At 37.5% G+C, this 20,018-nt stretch overlaps 1 protein-coding gene and 1 pseudogene across 7 annotated transcripts in view; one reads left to right on the top strand and one right to left on the bottom strand.

Moving 5' to 3' along the window:
• The window catches only part of KYNU (kynureninase), a 228,983-nt gene that overhangs the window by 25,267 nt on the left and 183,698 nt on the right, over positions 1 to 20,018 (bottom strand). For 6 of the 7 annotated variants that reach the window (XM_070071543.1, XM_017342822.3, XM_051849583.2 and 3 more), the window contains 2 exons: positions 5,096 to 5,148; positions 3,160 to 3,245 (listed from right to left, as the gene is read on the bottom strand). In XM_070071543.1, coding sequence (XP_069927644.1) covers positions 3,160 to 3,245; positions 5,096 to 5,148 — 139 coding nt within the window. The remainder of the gene's footprint in view (positions 1 to 3,159; positions 3,246 to 5,095; positions 5,149 to 20,018) is intronic. The other variant, XM_070071545.1, reaches the window with a different exon arrangement.
• Positions 6,643 to 6,746, top strand: LOC127491962 (U2 spliceosomal RNA; annotated as a pseudogene).

A 20,018-nucleotide genomic window follows, 5' to 3' on the forward strand; every position in this document is an offset into this window, starting at 1 on the left:
ATATACTGTGGAATGTTGTTACTCTTTAATAAGAAAATAAGTTTAAAAATCAAACTAGTTTCCACATTACAACTCACAAGAAGGGCAATTGCATTCCCTGTCACTTTTAAATATTTCTCACAGATTATAAAAATCTATAATAAGACCTCGTGTAAACATATTTAGAGGGGCTAATAAGGGTTAACAGAAATATAATAAATACCCTCAGTTTTTGCTTCTCTTTATTTTTATGCTTCTATTATATACAAAAATATTTTTTAAATTAGCAAAAAGTAGAAAATGTAGTTTGGTAAGTATTTAACTTATAACAGAATTCTTGGCAAGCTTTCAACCAGTTGGGCTATCTTTTCTAAATACAGTATGCTACTTTCCACATTTTTCTTTTAAATTCTTAGAATTGGCTCCTGAATAACTTTGTTATGAAACACATAGTGTGTTTCTTCTGAGTCTTTGGACTTGCCATATATTTTAATTGAATGGTCTAACTTCGTATTTTAAAGTGACTTATTTCATTATGAATTCATATACTGAAAAGATCTAAAAATGATCTATTTATTATTTTACACAAATATGAACCTGCAAAATACAGGAACATGTCACACACGTAATGGGAAGACGGGGGGAAGTTATGAGGTTATCTGATCAAAACATCATTTTCAAACTGAGGCACAGTTGCTGCTTGTGTAAGGTCACACTTCATGTCCGAGGAAGGCTCCCAAGCCTGGATGCCAGCCTGGGTCTCAGCCCAGTGCTCCTTTCCGTGATCCATATGATTTTTAATTTACCGTGTAATTATTAATGTCCAAGAATATACAGAAAAAGATAATTTGAACCTGATTGTAAGGTGCTGTTTTAATAGTCCCAATCTATTATATGCATCCATGATTGTAGTCATATTAATATCTTTCAAAATATCACTGTGCTGAAAATCTGAGGTCATACTCATGTACAACTGATTCCCAAGTGTAGGCTCTCTGCCCCAATTGAATATTTTTCAAAAGGAGGCAGCTGGATTCAGGCATTTATTTCTTTTACTCAGATTTCAACCACCTATTTCCAACCATACAGTAACAGTTGGAAACACACAAGCTAAATACTAACGTGGTGAATTCGCCTTAGGCTTACTCACCTGACAAATTCTAAAATGTCTAAGAAAGTTGGAAATTTTATAAGAATGGGAAACAAAGGTACTGCTTTGAAATTAGAAAAAAAGGTTTAATTTATAATCAGAAGGATAAATTTTAAACATTTCCACCAACATAAGACTTGGTTAACAGAATACAAACTTGTTCTGTCCACAGCCTCAGCAGTAAATGACAGGTGGTGCTATAGTAGTATTTATGTGATAAGGAGCTCCAGATGTATAGATTCTTCATTTGGGAGCTTTTAGATTCATTTTGTTAGATTTAAGTTTAGCTATCAAAAGGGAAAAAATAAGTCTTTCCTCAGATTTTGAGATTAAAACCTTATAGAAGTGACTCTAATGCAGTAGTTTAGGCTAATACTGGCAAGAAAAATAAGGATCTTCCTCCGTTCCTTAGCAGAGGAGGTAAATAGTGCTAGGCCACTGCAGAAAGCATAAAGAAATGAGTGTCTGCAAAGATAAGGAAAATAAGAGGAAATAGCTGTAAGTACCAGTTCTTCCTGAGATATGTCCTGGTACTTTTATGTTCTAACGCATCTTTGCCCTGGTATTATTATGCAAAGTTAGCCAAAACTTTCTCTTGGTTTATGACGTTCAAACAGACTGTTTCTATGAGTGGATGTTATAAAAGCAACTCAAATAGCATTTTCAAATTTACTAAGGAATGTTTAAAAAAATAAAAATAAAAACTTCCAGAAAATGTCTTACTGATTGTTACTGGGTGTCAAAAATCTGTCAAAAAGTAAAAACAGCACACACTCCATCTAGTGGTCAACCTGAGTAAGTCATCTTTAAACTGGGATGAAATGAAATGATTACCACCATACAGCAAGAAGATTCACATAAATAGAGGAACTTGACACTGCCATCCAGTGGACAGAATGAGAAACTGCTTTATATGTTCACAAAATTATAAAATTCTAGAATTTAGATTTTGAAGAGATTTGGAAGTTTTTATAGAGACACTCACTTGATATTGATATCCATAATAAAAAGATTTCCTAAAATACAATAAAGTAGTTGATTTTAGGAGGCATTAAGGAAAAGATTCAACCTCCTATTTTAAATAGCCACATATTTAAAACTTTTGTTAGAATATATTTATTCAAAACATATTTTACTAATATGTATATAAAATATGTTTAATAAATGTATCAGTATAATCAATCAAATAATATATAATTATTAATAGTATTTACTTGAGTGAATTTAACCCTAAATAATAGTCTTTAGAGAATCATAGTTTGCTTTGCTAAATATGAGTATCTATTTGTTTTTATTTATAACTCTATATATGGGTGCACGTGTATATAACCATCTTAATTCATTACATGGATATTAACTTCAGGTGAGTATAAATCTAAGTAAAAATATGAGTGATCTAAAGGGAAATATTGAGTGAATAATAGTAGAGATTCTATGTGGAAATAACAGCAGAAAAGAAGCCATAGTACAAAAATGAAAAAAGAAAAAACCCTGTCTCATGAGGCAACTTAACTCAGTCTTTGGTTTACCCTGATGATGCCTTGAAGTAAGTCTACCTATAGCTTTGCCACATGGTATTTTGTCAGTTCATGGACACACAGCACTGGAAGAAAGTCAGGCGCCAGGAATCACAACAATGTATAAGGTACAATATTTTCTCACTAGGTACATGTTGAGTAAGTAAATTACTGAAGAACTACATATGACATGCTTATTTTGTTTATAGAGAGATCAAGAAAAGGTGAAACAACTTACTTGGGTCCATATAGATCCCAAGGGAACAAAACACTTGTGTCTCCAGATCAATTCCCTTCAATATTTACTGTGTGCCAACAATGTGCCACAAGTAGTGTGTTAGGAACTGAAACTAAGAAATGAATGTGACAGTCACCACTGGTCACTGGCTTGAGCAGGAGTGCTGCCTTTTGTCCACTGTTCATGCACAATGAATATTTAAATCTTCCAGCCAGCAGAGGAAGTACAACTTGTCAGGTGAAGGGTGTAGGAAGGCTGAAGTGTCAATCACTCACCTCTAAACTAGCATGCAAGGAACAGACCAACAGAATGGGAGGGTTAGAAATTCGGAATCCAGTGACTCCAGGGATTAACTGAAGTTCTGAAAAATTAATATCATGTCACTTTTGTAGAATGTTTTCATATGTATAAATACAGTAAAAATAGTAGAGCAAGAATTTAAAACTTTTTAAAAATTCCTACATGGGATTTCTGAAATAATTAAAAGACATTTGATGAAGCTAAAATACTAGAATATTTCACCTCACTACCTTCCTGGCAGGCTACTGAATATTAGAAGCCTTAGACACAAAATAAAAATGGCCATTTCTAGAAGTTTTCCAGAACCCCTCCCTCTTCCTTCCTGTTCCCAAGCTAACATTCCTCGAGCTGCCCTGGAATTGGCTTTTCTGTTATGAAACAATGTCAATGAGACAGAATGATTTGCATGACACAGAATTGTAAGGTTATCCCAAAGTGGAGTGATCCAGGAAGGTGATTTTCAGTACTAGGGCTATTAGGGCAATAGACTTCTCTTGGGAAAAACAGGGCATGGGTATGCTAATATTTTTTTAAAAAAAGATTTAAGATATGACTTAATAAAAAGGTAAGTTGGTAGCAGCCTTTATTCTGAAAGGCATTAGCTGGATTGAATTAGAGCAAGTTAAATCCAAGAGGCCTAAATTGGTAAGACAGGTTTGAGATCAAGTTAAAATTACAACTGATGGAAAGAATCATGGGTCTTTAGATGGTCATCTGATCCAGTCATGCTGAGGCATACAGATCAAAGTAGATCTATCTGTTTTTTAAAATAAGGTTTAGATGGAACATGGTCAAAGTTAATTCATGTTTGCACCTTTATGGCTGCGTAAGCACAACAATGACAGAGCCCAATATTTGCCCCCAGCAGAGTAGAAGATCTGTCTCTCTTTCTAATTCTGTCAAATTCATTAATCTTTTTTAAAACAATTTATATCAACATCCTAAGTTTTCTATTTCTGATTTAATTTGTTTATTTACAGAGAAGAAAACTCTGCTGAAAGAATTTAAATAATTGGCATAATTTCAAAGATAATTACTGTAGCAGCCAAAATAAAAGATAAGTTTCCTGATTAGAATAATCCCTCTTGGTCCTTTGTAACTTGGTATTTGCAAATTCAGATGTACATAAAATATCTTAGGTTGGAAGCAACCTGAAGGATCAAGAGTATAATGAGCTTTCAAAACACTGAGGCTGCTTTCTGTACCCTGTGTGACTGAGTAGGGTTGTTTGGGAAGAAGAAGTAGGACAGCATGTGAGCTCAATCCATGGGATGGTTTCGTTTCCACCCACTTGGGTTTAACGGCTCACAGGTTTAACTGCCACTCAGGTATGTGGCAAAAGCCACAAAAGAGGGTATTTAGGCAAAAAAAAAAAAAAAAAAAAAAGTAATAAACATCAAAGCACTGCTACATGCTACTTGCTTTACAGTTTTGAACTTGGCTTACTATTAAAACAAACCCTGAACTAATATCATTCATATAAGAAATGTGAGAAAGAAAAATAATGAGCCAAGATAAGATAGCTTGTACCAGATCACAAAACAATTAAGCACCAGAAAGGTCTGACCTTATGTCTCTCTGGGTCAAACCTCAAGCACCAAATTCCCCAGGCCTCACTGTCTGATGCTTAGGGCCCTCCATGTTGAGGGGCTCTGACCAAGCCACACAGGCTGTACATTAGATTTCATTTCCTTTTATCTCCCTACAAAGGGATAGACCAGAATCATGCTAAAATCTATAAACACTTGTCTTACATGCTGGAAATGTCATTTCTTATTTTAAGAGTTTTCAGTGACATTTCCAAAGTGTAATCTCCATGGGGCATGTATATTACATATAACACAAGGACAGATGAAAATTGAAATAACTCAAAAATAAATAGACTTACGAAGTACATTTGAATATACTTACTGTTATCCATTTCAAATCTGGTGCTGAGTTCATGGCCGAACCACCCCACTAGTCTAAAAGATAAATAGCAACATTAATTATTTTTGTTTAAAAAAGTAACCACAATTAATTTTGGAGTCTGGGACGTGCACATTAACACTATTTGTGATTTTTTTTTTTAAATTATTTTCATTTGTATAAAAGGCAGATATCTTCTACAATCTGGTTCATTCCCTAAGTGTCCAAGACATTCAGGGTTGGGCCAGAGGGAAGCCAGGAGGTCAGAACTAAATATTTGTCTCCCACAGAGATGGCAGGGATCTGATTACTCAGGCCATAATCTGCTTCTTCCCAAGGTGCTCATTAATAGAATTCTGGAGCAGAAGTGGAGAAGCTGAGAAATGCCAGGTATATAGGACTTAAGATGATGTAAGATGAATGTTCCAAGTGGCATTGTAACCACTGCGCCAAACTCCCATCCTGTACTTAGGATTTGTCAAATACATAAGCAGATACATGTAGTATCATAAAGCAATTAATATATGTAACATTGTTGAGAATTATAATTTATTCACATTATCTTTTTCTTAATGAATAAAATAAAATCAATGTTTTCTAAATTTTAAATTAAGAGTTCAAAATATTAATGTTTTCACAATAAAAATTCTAAAGAGAAATGGTACCCCTAAATCCTAATTGTTTAAAATTTTTCAAATATTTCATAAATAAGTTATTTTATCTTAATAAAAATGCTAACCCAACACAAAATACAAAATATACAGGAAAAAATCACAATCACAAATGAATGCAGATTAATTTTATAAAATACAAAATGGTTTAGAGAAAGATAAATGTGATTTTCCTGATAATCAATTCTGATTAAATAGTTAGCTTTAGAGCAGTCAAAATAAAAACTCAAGGCACTTTTTTCTTTACTTGGCAAAATTATTTTAATTTTACAAAAAACGTATAGCTGAGGCCTGGCATTTTGGCACAGCAGGTAAAGTCATTGCTTGCAATGCCAGCATCATATATGGCCATGGGTTTGTGTCCCAGCTATTCCACTACTAATCCAGCTCCTTGCTAATGTGCCTGAAAAGGTAGCAGAAGATGGCCCAAGAGCTTGGTCCCCTGCTACCCACATGGAGACCTGGAAGAAGCTCCAGCCCTTATGGGAATGAACCAACAGGTAGAAGGGCACTCTTGCTTGCTCACTCTCTCTCTCTTTCCCTTTGTCTCTGTAGTTCTAGCAAGTAAATAAATCTTTAAAAAGTTATATAGATGAAATAATACATTTTTAAATAAAAGTATAGTCTATATTGATATTTTTAAGATTTGAAAGTATGGTATATAACAAATTGCATTAAATGAATATGCAAAAGATGAAAGAAATGAGTAAGAAAAATGGAACATAATTGTGATATCACAACAATGCAAAAATGAATAAAATATATTTATGTATTTATATAATTTTAAAATGAGAAATTTTTTCTAAGTATAAAAACAGAAGAAAAATATAAATGTAGTCAATAGATTCACATTAAAAATTCTCTATTGAAAATATTATCATTGCTTCTTGGCCTTTTGGCTGAGATCAAGTGTAGCATCTTCTTATCGGATAATAAATTATAACACAAATCAAAGATGAGGAAAGAGTGATACTTGACATTTTCACAGAAAATGGACAGTGCATCAAAACGCTCCACAACCGTAGAACTGGACAGGCAACTTATAAAAAAGAAACATTAAGTGTCTGTAAACAAAAATCAAAAGGAACACAAAAATCCTTTTATGTCACTATAAATAAAATAATGAAATAAAGAGATTATATTAACAACACAAAACAAATTGGTAAGTAATTTAAAAATTATAAAATCTATTTTCAATCATGAATTCAAAGTAAAAGAAAATGATCCTTTATCTAAAGATGAGAAACTTTTCTGGATGACAGCTTGAGAAGACATGTGGAAAATGTGCATACTTTTCTGTCCCAGAATTTTACCCATTCCAATTTATCCAAAGCCTATTTGGTGTGCATTAAGATTTGTACATTAGGGCAACTAGCACAACAGTTTTTACACCATTGAAGCTACATGTAATCTTGTGTTAGAGCATTGATCAATTACTCTACTTGCATATGATAGGATCTATACAGCCATTTTAAAAATCCTGTATAAAAGAATAAATGCTAAAACATAAAATGAAATTACAAAGTTCAGAGTGTGTTCCCAGTTTTAGAAAAATATGTATACATTTATAAAAGAACTATGGACAAAATGTTAACATTTTTAATTTATACTTCATTCATATCTGTGTTTTCCAGAACTTTCCAAACTATATGTACTATTTGGACATGATAAAAAAGTTCTCATTATAATTTAAGCTCCTATTCATTAGCCCAAATATAATTTCAAACTCATTTTATACATTTTGCAAATATACTTTTGTATGAATTACTCAAAAAAGTCTGATTAATTATATGAAATGATTAATCACTTTGGTTCATCACTTCAAAACATTAAATTCCTCCCATTAACTTCAAAGTTAAATTCCATAGTACATCAGCCCAATATACATTTCAAGTGTTACTTGTAACATCTTTCATTTCAAACCATTAATCCTCAAAAGCTAATACCTCTCTGTTTTTCCTCTATAGTGTTAAAACTACATAGAAGCAACATTCAAAGAATTAAAGAAAAAATTCAGAGAAGAATTCCAAAGGCTCAAATAATAGGATACCTAAGGAAATTCTAGCAAAAATATACTTTCTGAAGTGAAAACAAGGTGTTCAAATTGATTTCAAAAGCTACACCTTTGATACTACCGTTGGTGTGTAGAACAGGGGTAAGTAGATAATTTTTAGAGTGGCTTTTGGGTACAACTTAGTGCAGAAAAAGGGAAGAGGCATGTCCATATATAAAGAATCAAGAAGAGGGGCAGCATTGTGGTGTAGAGGGTTAAGCTGCTACCTACAGTGCTGACATCAAATATGGGTGCCAGTTTGAGTCTGGCTGTTCCACTTCCAATCCAGCTCCCTGCTAATGATCTGGGAAAGGCAGCAGAGGATGGCCCAAGCGTTTGGGTTCCTGCACCCACATGGAAGACCCAGCAGAAGCTCCTGGCTTCAGTCTGGCCTAGCTCTGGCCATTGCGGCCATCTGGGGAGTGAACCAGTGCATGGAAGACCTCTCTCTCTGTAACTTTGCCTTATAAGTAAATAAAAATAAATAATAAATAATAAGGAGAACTCTAGCTGGGTTTCCCAAGTGGTGGGCAGGGGCCAAAGCCCTTGGACCATCAAAGAATCTAGAGGAACTGGGGAGGGTGGGCATTTGCTGCAATTAAGATAGGACATGGAAATCCTGCATCTCATATGAAAGTTCCAGCTTCCTGTGAATGTGCATCCTGGGATTATAATCAACAGATTATAATTCAAGTCTATAGGTCCCTGCTAGAAACATGGGATTACTAGATTAAGATCTAGGCTCCTAGATTCAGACTGACTCAACATTGGCTGCTGTGGTCACTTGAAGAATGAAGCAGCCCATGGAAGATTTCTTTGTTTCTGTCTGTCTTTTTGCCTTTCAAATAAATTAAAATAAACATATAAATCTGTTTTAGAAAAAGAGTAATGGATGTAGTTAGCAAATGGTTTACTGAAAGCTCACTACCCTAACTTGTCCCCTTATTTCCTGCCTAGGTAACTCCCTAGAACTGCTGATCCAGGAAATTTAAATCATTCCATCACATGCAATGAAAAAACAGTGGGGCATAGCAGTGACCCAAGGATTCGAAATGAAAATTGTGTCAATGGCAAAATCTACTTGCAGATGAAAAACATGCAACAGGAAAAGTTTTCCAGAAAGTTGATAAAAAAAAAAAACTTACATGAGTAAACAAGTAATACAATCTTTAGGAAGTAATAATCCATATGACAGGAAAATACTGAGGAAAAATGTGGGGTAACATTGATACAGCTTGACAATAGGAAGTATGAAAATGAGCTTGCAGGAATCCAGGAAGAATTAGGAAAGAAAATCAAAACAAGTAAAAGAAAGATGGGTTAGAAAGAACAAGGAATAGAATACCTTGAAAAAGCAAGAGGGAGAGGATACACATGAGAAAAAAATTAAAGAATATAAACTATTTAAGTACTTCAGAGACAACATAATAAAAAATTAGTAAACAAGAAGTTCTATCATAATCATAATGATTTTCTCTAAGAAAGGCAAAATAAAAAGAATGTAAACAAATTCATTATTCATGAATTGAAAGATAGAAAGAGACAAACACAGAGACATTTTCCAACTGCTGGTTCACTTTCCAAATGCCCACTACCAGCTAGACCTGGGTCTGGCCAAAGCCTGGATCTAGGAACTTGACCCAGGTCTGTTATATGAGTGGCAGGGACTCAGCCACTTGAGCTATCACCTGCTGCCATCAATCTAGGTACTCATTAGTACCAAGCTAGAATTGGAAGCAGAGTTGAGATTTAAACCTAAGAACTCCAGTTTGGAATCAGGGTGCCCAAAGCAGCATCTTTTTTCTTTTTTTTTTTTTTTTTTTTTTTTTTTTTTTTTTTTTTTGACAGGCAGAGTGGACAGTGGGAGAGAGAGAGACAGAGAGAGAAAGGTCTTCCTTTTGCCGTTGGTTCACCCTCCAATGGCCGCCGCTGCAGCCGGCGCACCGCGCTGATCCGATGGCAGGAGCCAGGATCCAGGTGCTTTTCCTGGTCTCCCATGGGGTGCAGGGCCCAAGCACTTGGGCCATCCTCCACTGCACTCCCTGGCCATAGCAGAGAGCTGGCCTGGAAGAGGGGCAACCGGGACAGAATCCGGCGCCCTAACCGGGACTAGAACCCGGTGTGCCGGCGCCGCAAGGTGGAGGATTAGCCTATTGAGCCACGGCGCCGGCCCATCTTTTTTCTTAAAAAATCATTTATTTGTTTGAAAGTCAGATTTTTAGAGAGAGAGACAGACAGAGAAGTCTTTCATTTGCTAGTCCATTCCCCAAGTGGCCCCAACAGCCACGGCTGAGCCAGGCCAAAGCCAGGAATCAGGAACTTCATCTGAGTCTCCCAGGTAGGTGACCAGGGCCCAAGCACTTGGGCCATCTCCTGCTGCCCTCCCAGGGGGCTAGATTGGAAGTGGAGCTGTCAGGACCAGATCCAGTGCCCAAATGGGATGTCTGCATTGTAGGTGGCAGCCTTACCTGCTACGTCACAGTGCCTACCCCCACCAGGTGGTACCTTAACTGCTGTGCCAAACACTTTCCCCAGGAGAACATTTTTAAAGTTATAATTCAAGATAACTTGATTAAGTAAAACATGCTTTCAATCTACATTTTGAAACAAAATGTGTGAATGTATATAGGCTACTTGCAAGGCTGGCACCCCATATGGCAGTGGCAGTTCGAGTCCTGGCTGCTCTGCTTTGATCCAGCTTCCTGCTGATATGCCTGGGAAGGCAGTGGAATATAACCTAAGTACTTGGACCCCTGCTACTCATGTAGGAGACCAGGATGAAGTTTATTGCTCTTAGTTTTAGCATGGCCCCCATACCTGGCTGCTGTAGCCATTTAGGGGAAATGAACTAATGGATAGAAGATCCCTCCCTCCCCCTGTGGCTCTGTCATTAAAATAAATTTTTTTGCAAGAACAAACACATCTGTCAAAGCAGTAAATGTCATTGTGTTTAATTCATCTACTTGAAGTCAAAGTTATCACATTATACCACAAAGTAAAGGCAGGTGATTCAGAAATAGAACAAAGGGATGAGCAAAAGTATGAATTTAAAAAAGCAAAAGAAATATGTGGTCTTTATATTTGACAAGATAAAAATTAGACAGAATGGATTAAGTGATAAGATATTTGATAATGCTAATGATCATTCCCAAAAAGATACAACAGTTATGAATTTCTAGACATCAAATGATGGGGCAGCAACATTCATAAAGCAACATCACAGAAGGTGAAAAGGGAAGAAAATAAGGTTCTGTGGTAGAAGAATTTTATTAACTAAGTCCACATGATTCATCAAGTGACCAAAAAAAAAAAAACTAATTTAAAAGAATATAATTGATAAATATTTAATAGCTTATCCTAAAATAAAGATTACATTTCTAAAGAAAGACTCACAAAATATTGACATGAACTACAAAAAAGTGTGCGATTTCCAGAATGTGTATATATATTGCTGACTATACTAGCTAAAATGAATTTCATGAAAATGAGTAATTTATAAGAATATCAGAAAACAAAAAACCTGATTACTTGTCAAAGTATCTCAAATTACATTTAGAATAAAGAGGAATGCAAACTGAATTTGTAAAATTTTTCTAAAAAGCAATGACAATAAAAATACTATAAATCAACATTTTGGGGCTATTGCTAGAACAGTGCATACAGAATGATTCATGGTTTTAAATTTGAGACCAATAAAGAAAATTGAAAGAGCAAATAAATCAGCAGGATGGAGACAGTTGTAAAAGAACAAGAAATTAGTATAAAACAGTAAGATGAGTTAGTAAATAAATGCTGACATTAATAGGGAAAATAAGAATACAATATGAAATGATTGCTTTATTTAAAAACCTAAATGAAACGGGTAATTTTCTTTTTTTTAAAAGATTTTTATATATTTATTTGACAGGTAGACTTACAGACAGTGAGAGAGAGAAACAGAGAGAAAGGTCTTCCTTTTCCATTGGTTCACTCCCCAAATGGCCGCCACGGCGGGAACCATGCCAATCCGAAGCCAGGAGCCAGGTGCCTCCTCTTGGTCTCCCATGCGGGTACAGGGCCCAAGCACTTGGGCCATCCTCCACTGCCTTCCCAGGCCACAGCAGAGAGCTGGACTGGAAGAGGAGTAGCCAAGACTAGAACCTGGCGCCCATATGGGATGCTGGTGCCGCAGGTGGAGGATTAACCCAGTGAGCCATGGAGCCAGCCCCTGAAATGGGTAATTTTCTAAAAGAATGCTACTCATTCAAATCCCAGAAGTGAAGGAAAATCTTACCCAACAGATTATAATAGAAGAAAGAAAAATTCAAACACCTAAAGCTCATAAAAGATAGTGGTTTCACAGAAAAATCTCACCAAAATATTTCCATAGATAACTCCACTACTATTTATTCCAGAGTATAGGAAACAAAAACCAAATAATAAAGGAGTTATGAGAGAAATTATCATTTATTGATATCAATGTAAATTATTATTAAAGTATGTTAGAATTGCATACCAGAATATAGTCAATCTTAATACTAATACAAAAATTATAAATATTAGCAAACAATTCTAAAAGGACATTCAAGTAATAACACGTGAACATTAGGGTTCATTTCAGAAATGCAGGAATAACTACTAGCAAATTTACTAATGCAAGGCAACAATCTATTAAAAATGTCATTTGCAGCTTATACCACAAGGGATTAATCAATTTTTCTAGTATAAAAATATCTAAAGATCAATAAGGCAACAGTAACACCCAATATAAATGCCCAAGAGAGAAACCAATATGGCCAAATGGAGAGCTCCTGACCTGAATAGAGAAGAACCAGAGTAACAAAGGAAGAGCCATGTTTCCAGGAGACTGGCTGAGGAAAAAGTTAAGAATTGATGGGAACTTCAAACAGACCTCAGACTGCAAGCACCAGCAGAGATAGAGATAGAGGAACAAAGCTCATAGTAGCTCCTCTCCCAGCTCCCTGGCCGGAGATACTCCACCTAACAAAAGGTAGGTAAGTGTTTCCCAGTTTCATCCATTTTGTTGCAAACATCAGGATTCATATTTAGTGAAATAAGCCAGTCTCAAAATGACAAATAACATATGTTCTCCCTGATCTCTGGTAACTAATAGAGCATCCGAAAGGTAATCTATAGAAGTGAAATTAATACTTTAAGATACAATGACTGGGGCCTGTGCTGTGGTGTAGTGGGTAGAGCCGCCACCTTCAGTGTCGGCATCCTATATGGACGCCGGTTCGAGTCCCAGCTGCTCCACTTCCAATCCAGCCCTCTGCTATGGAATGGGAAAGCAGTAGAAGATGGCCCAAGTCCTTGGGTCCCTGCACCCACGTGGGAGACCCGGAAGGAGCTCCTGTCTCTTGGCTTCAGACAGGTGAAGCTCCAGCCTTTGCGGCCAATTGGGGAGTGAAACAACGGATAGAAGACCTCTCTCTCTCTCTTTCTCTGCCTTCTCTCTCTGTGTAACTCAGACTTTCAAATAAATAAATAAATCTTAAAAAAAAAAAAACAAAAAACAGATGAAATGACTTTAAACAGCCCTTGTCTCAACTGTTGAGGAACAATTTTTTTTTTTCCCCCACACAATTTGTTGAACACTTTACTTGGTATAATCATATATGCATAAAGTTAATTGAAAATAGATCTTAGTAAAAAATAAGAATGGGAATAGGAGAGGGAGGAGGAAGAGGGGTGGGAGTGTGTGGGGGAGGGTGGGTACCGTGGGAAGAATCACTATATTCCTAAAGTGTATTCATGAAAAGCATGAAGTTTGTATTCCCTAAATAAAAGGCTTCTGGGGGGAAAAAGGTAGGTGTAATGCTTAAGAACCCTGCCATCACTGCAGAGTGCTAGCCCTTCCTACAGAATCCCACAATCCACACTGTTTGAAGTCCAGTCTAGAGAGATGACTGTGCTCCAAGAGACTACTTTGTTCCAAAACAGGAACCCACATGGCCTCCCTCTGCCCCCAAACTCCAGCACTGAGCTACTGCAGGACAGCGGCTGTTAAACCCGCTCTCTCTCAGGGAACAGCAAGCTGTCCCATCTCTACCTGAAGAGCTCAGAGCCAGGGCACTGCCTCAGGGAGAGTGCAGGGCCCTCTGGTCCTGCACCCTTGAGATCACTGGTCACAAGCCCCTAAGCCATGTTCCTTCACTCTGTGCGATCTCGGGATGTTTTCCTCTGCTTTTCTGGGCTCAGTGCCAGCAACAGCCAATAAATTAGTCCAGAGAACCAGACCTGAAGAAGTCTCCTTCAGCGTCTTCTAGCACAGGATGCTGGGTGGAGAGAAATCAAGACCCAGTGTAACCCTTGCATGGTTTTTGAAACTGAGCAGTCCCTTCTGTGTCCTGAAGTTGTGAGATTGCACCTGCTGGTGCCATGATCTAGAAGTAACTTTTGCTCCCAGGTAGGGCTGGGAGAGCCCTACCTGCATTACTTTTCTTCAGGCTAGTGGCCATCAGTCCATAATTGCCAGCATACCCTGCACTTGAGCTTTGAGACTGAGGCAAGGACCACATTGCATCCTGCAGCTCTGGGACTATGGCTGCTGGTTCTCTAAGTCCTAGAGATACCTGCACTGCCCCTTTGGGTCATACAGAAGGCCTTACCTGCATTTCAGTTCTTCAGGTTGGCAACTTCTAGTACACAATCTCCAGTGTAACATGAAATCATTATGTAGGACCTGGGTAAGAAACCTTTTGAGTCTAGTAGCTCTGGGACTGTGATTGCTGGAATGATACTCTACAGTCACTTGAGTTCATCCCAAGGACCTGGATAAGGACCTCACCACAACCTACAGTTCTGAGTATGTGACTGCTTATTCTGTAAGTTCCAGGGACAACTGTGCTCACCTGGGGATCTGAGGAAGGCCCTATCTGTATCCCACTAATCCAGGCTTATACCAGGACATGCACAATCCTCCAGAATAACCTGTGATCAACAGTATAATGTGAATAGGGTACCCTCAGAGTCCTGCAGCTCTGAGCCTTGGACTTATAGAACTGTATTCCACAGAGTGATCTGAGTTCTTCCCATGGGGCCTGGTGAGGACCTTATCCGATCCATGCCTGCTAGCATGTAATTCTAGAATTACCTGTGCATATTTCAGACATGAGTAAAGTCTCCACAGCAAACTTTATTTCTTGGATTCACTATTGCCTCTACATGTCCTGGGAACACCTCTAATTGTTCTGTTGGACTTAGGCATGACATGATCTCCATTCCACTGCTGTATGCCCACAGTTGCTAGTGCACATTCACCAGCATAACCAAAAATTTTCCAGGGACCTGAACAATGTACCCTTCCTGCCTTGCAGTTCAAGACTCTGACTAATATTATATATTCTTCAGAGTAACAAGAAGGCAAACTTTGGAACCTAAGGAAGTGCCTACCTTCAATACACTGCTCCAGGCCCATGCCTACCTATGTACAATCCCCAAAATAACTTTCAATCACTCCATGAGATATGGGCTTGGCCTTTTCATATGAAAATATATCTTCCAGTGCTGGGATGAAGACTTTTGGGGCTATGGGTCCCAACATCATCCACACCCACATAGCAGGATCTGGGAAAGATCCCATCCATTACAGATGCGGGGCCACAGTTATTGGCAACACAAGCCCCAGCATCATTCAGGCTTCCCTGGTAGGGCAAGGGGACAGCATTCTCTTTGTCTCACAACACCAGGAACATAGCTGTAGCCATCAAAAACCCTACTGTGATTGAAATTCTCTGACAATGATTACAGTTGAAAAATCACTCCATTTATACTTCCGTGCTCTCCCACTGACACCCCACATCCCATCAGAACAAAAAAGTCTTTTCCAACCAAAGCATCTCCATAACTAGGAAGGGACTATTATAACAGATACACAGACATCAATGTAGGGACAACGGAAGTGTGAAGAATGAGGAAGAATTATATCTCCAACAAAAACATAATAGTTCTCCAGAAATAGACCCAGATTTGAAGGAAATATATAAAATGCCTGAAAAAGAATTCAAAATACTGACCCTAAGGAAACTCAGTGAGATGCAAGAATACAAACAATTCAAAGAATCATTGAAAACAATGCTTGATATAATGAGAAATTGAGCAATAAGATAGAAATCATTAAAAAGAACCAAAAATCTTGTAGCTGAAAATTTAAATAAATGAATAATAATACAATCAAGAGTTTCAACTACAGACTAGACCAAGTGTTCTTTTATGACAGAATAAAATGGCAAATGACCTGATTTGACACTTTCCCAAAGAAGAAACACTAATGGCAAACAAATACACCAGAAATGCACAACATCTCTTATCAGTAAATCAAAATCACCATGAGATAGCACCTCACCCTTGTTAACAATGGCTATTATAAAAAAGACAGTATGTAACAAATGCTGCTGAAATTACAAAGGAGGAACTGTTATACACTGGTTATGGGGCTGCAAATTAGTATAGCCACGATGGAAAATATTATGGAGAGTTCTTAAGAATCTAGAACTAGAACTGCATATGATCCAGTAATCCCACTACTGAGTATAATCTAAAAGAAATATTTGTATCAAAGAAACATGTGCCCCACCACGTTTATGGCAACACCTTTTACTCTATTCAAGGCATTACTTCAACCAGAGTGTGCATCATCAGATAGATGGATAAAGAAAATGTGGCATAGATACACAATGGAATACTATTCAGCCATAAAAATAATAAAAGTCTATCCATGCAGCAAAATGAATGGAACTGGAAGACATCAAGTTAAATGAAATAAACCAGACACAAAAACACTACAGGTTCTCCCTCATATGTGAGAGCTTGGAAAATCTTAATCTGAACACTGATGGTTATGCGATGTTGGGAAGAATGGGAGGGATAGAGTAATTCTGGATAATGGGTAGCACATTAGAGCCAGCTTGAAGTGATGTGTTCATAGTGTTACACAGCATAGTGAGGAGTCTGTCATTAATGATAACCTAGTATTGATTGCATGGCATCTCTATGTCTCCAATCATAAAGTAATATCAAAGAGGGGGAAATATTGTTACCCTCTTTTGATCAGTACTAAGTGTATACATATATTGACCTCTCACAATGTAGCCCATAAATATGTACAGTTATAGTTTATACATTTTTGAAAAATAAAATGCCCAAGAGATATGAATTCAGAAAAGAAAATATGGTTCCTAAAAGTTAAAAATAAGCTCTCCATTTGTTAATGATAAAAGTGAAAATTAAAATTACATCAAGAAACCATTGTTCACCTCTCGAATTCTCAAAAGTTCAGGTTTTTCTATGTACTACTCTATTGGTATGATTGTAAGATAATCCTCACATATTATTGTAGAAATAGGCAATAATTTGATACACCCCTGTTAAGGACAAATGATTAACAGTGACAGAAATTACAAATACTTATACAACTCGCCCACCAAATCCGCTTCTGGGAATTTACTTTCAGGAAGTACTTTAAAACACATGAAATGAATAATCTGATAAGAATAATTATGATATCTCCTGAGTAATAGTCCAAGACTAAAAGGAACCTACATTTCCTTCATTAATAGGAAGGATGTATTATAAATGTATCATAAATTATGATACATCTAGATAATAAAATATTATAAAAATGATCAACTAAAAGTGAGCTAGAAAGAGTTCCAGATAATAGAAGATGATTACAAGAGACAAGAAACCAAAAATAAAAGGTGTAGAATAAAATATCTTACAGTGCATTTTTCACACATACTAGACAACTGCTTGCTTGTTTTTCATTCCTATCTTTAACCTATAATGAAAACTCCTGAGAGCCAGGACTTGTCTCAGTATTTGTAGAAGACGACAGTGTGGGTGACAAGTTGTGCAGTGAAGAGTTAATAGCTGAACCATGGTTTACTGAGCCAGATTGGAGTTGGTTAGGGGAAGATCTCTTGAGGAAACTGAGAGAAACAATGAGTATGTTTTAGTCAAATAAGAGCACATTCCAAATAGGCAGGAAAGTATATGTTCAGGGCCAGGCTAAGAAAAGGCAAGGCTCTTAGTAAAGTGACTTTTTCAATATAGATTATCTTATATTATGTAATTGACAATTATGTCAGCCATTTGAGATGTAGTCAGTATGTACTAAAGAGGCATTATCTAAAATTTATTCAACTTATTTAAAAATTGCATTCATTTTAATTTTTTAAATCCTGCATTTAAAGTAGAACCAAATTGTAATGGCATGATCATCAAAAGTTCTATTTTTGTTTTATGAATGGTTATAATACAAATAAGAAACTTTCTTGAGTCTACTATAAACAAGGAGCTTATATTACCATTTGTGTCATATCAACAGGGTAAAATAACCAACAAAATAGGATGTAAATGTTTGCTCATGCTGAGAAAGAAACTTCAGAAACAGACAAAAAGGACTTCAGTCTCTAAAACTGAGCCAGATTCCACTCCCTATCCCTCATTATGTTCTAAGTGATGGAGTTGGGAAGGTTAATAGGTCAGTGGGAACTCCAGTTATGTTTGGGAAGATATAATGAAAAATAACTGAGTCATATTTCCTTAGCTGTAGGACACAGTCCACAGTGTTTGTAGAGATTCTCTCCATACCAGCTTTGTGCCAAGTCTTTGTGTAAAGGTGTTAGAAGAATGGCCCTATAATAGAACATCTACTTACAGTCTAGGTTCATGTTTACCCAAAGACACTCAATAGAATCTCCTGAAATTCCTGTGCTCCTCCCCCCAAAATAAGGTGACAAAATAAATATCTGGATGATCTAGGAAATGACAGAATAGGGAATGGCATACTGTGCTAGGTTAGGGATAACTGGTAAAAATAAAAAAAAAGTGTAGGAAGTATATCCTTAGGGGAGAATTTAAGTGAAAACCACAGTGGAAATTCTATGGAATGAAGAGGAATGTCATAGATCTGTGTACAAGGTGCAGACACACAGTACAAACGTGGACATAACACATAACTCCAGCAACTGGAAGCCTGAGAAATTGCCAGCTGTGGAAACAGAGGTGAAACCAAACTATAGCATCCCCTGCCACTGCTGATGTAGCCAAAGAGAGAGTATGACATGGGTCCAGACTGGAGCCTTATGGGGGAAAGGGTACCCATAGACCCAATAAAAAAAGACATGTTCCTTTCACATAATCCCCCCTACAATGACACCTGGCAACTGATTGAGAGAGGGCCAGTGCCGTTTTGGTCACCAGAGGTAGCTGCGGAAGCCCTGTGTGAGTGCACGGTAACTGACTGAGACAGTAGTACTGGCAGCAGCAGCTCCAGGCCACTGGTGGGGATAAGGCAACTTCACCCAGAGGCTCTATGTACACGTGTGATCCAGAGATTATAGCAAAGGGAAAAAAATTGCCTTCCCCACTAACTTTGAGTCTGTCAGGGAGGATGGACAGGGACTGGGTACCCATGTAGGACTGTGAGGTGTCCCCAGCCTACCAACATACTACAGGTTATGGGGCTCAAACTGCCTAGGTGGAGCACCCACAGGCAGCTGGTTCTGGGAATGTCTGCTTCTCTGTGGACTGGACAGGCTAGCGGGGCAGAGTGGATCCTCTGCACCCTGTTACTGTGAGAGCCTTGTGTGCTGAAACCATGAGGGCTCTGTGACTGTATGAGAAGGCACAGGGTGTAGCAGGTCTCTGGGCAATCACTGTGTGGGATCCACATGGTCAAATCTCTCTAATTGCCTGGGGTGGGTCATTGCAGTGTGATCTTTGCTCATGGTGAGTATTGCACAGATCCTTTGTGCAGTTCATATAACCCCACAGATGAATTTTGCACCCACCAAGGGCGAACACCTGGGCATTGATTATCTAGGAAGAGAGGAGATAAGGGTGTGAACACACCAACAGAAAGTGTTAGTGACTATACTCCCCCTTCTGTCAACAAGAGGAATCTACCACACTCAACTTGGGTGTCATCTGGATACTCGCCCCACATTGGAGCACTGACCAGAGTTCCCAGGTCACACCCAGCATATACCTCCAGGTATTCACTAAAAGTACAGGCATTCCATTAAGGCACAGAGGTACAATCCAGAAATAAAAGCTACCAGAGAAAATAACCCATAAGTACATCCAAAAATGTAGAAATTCAAGAAACAAGAATAAAGAAGATTACATGACACCCCCAAAGGAGCACAACACTTCAACATAGAATGTGAAGATGATGAGATGGATGAAATGCATG

Source organism: Oryctolagus cuniculus, chromosome 3 (genome assembly GCF_964237555.1).
Source record: "Oryctolagus cuniculus chromosome 3, mOryCun1.1, whole genome shotgun sequence".
Lineage (NCBI taxonomy): Eukaryota > Metazoa > Chordata > Mammalia > Lagomorpha > Leporidae > Oryctolagus > Oryctolagus cuniculus.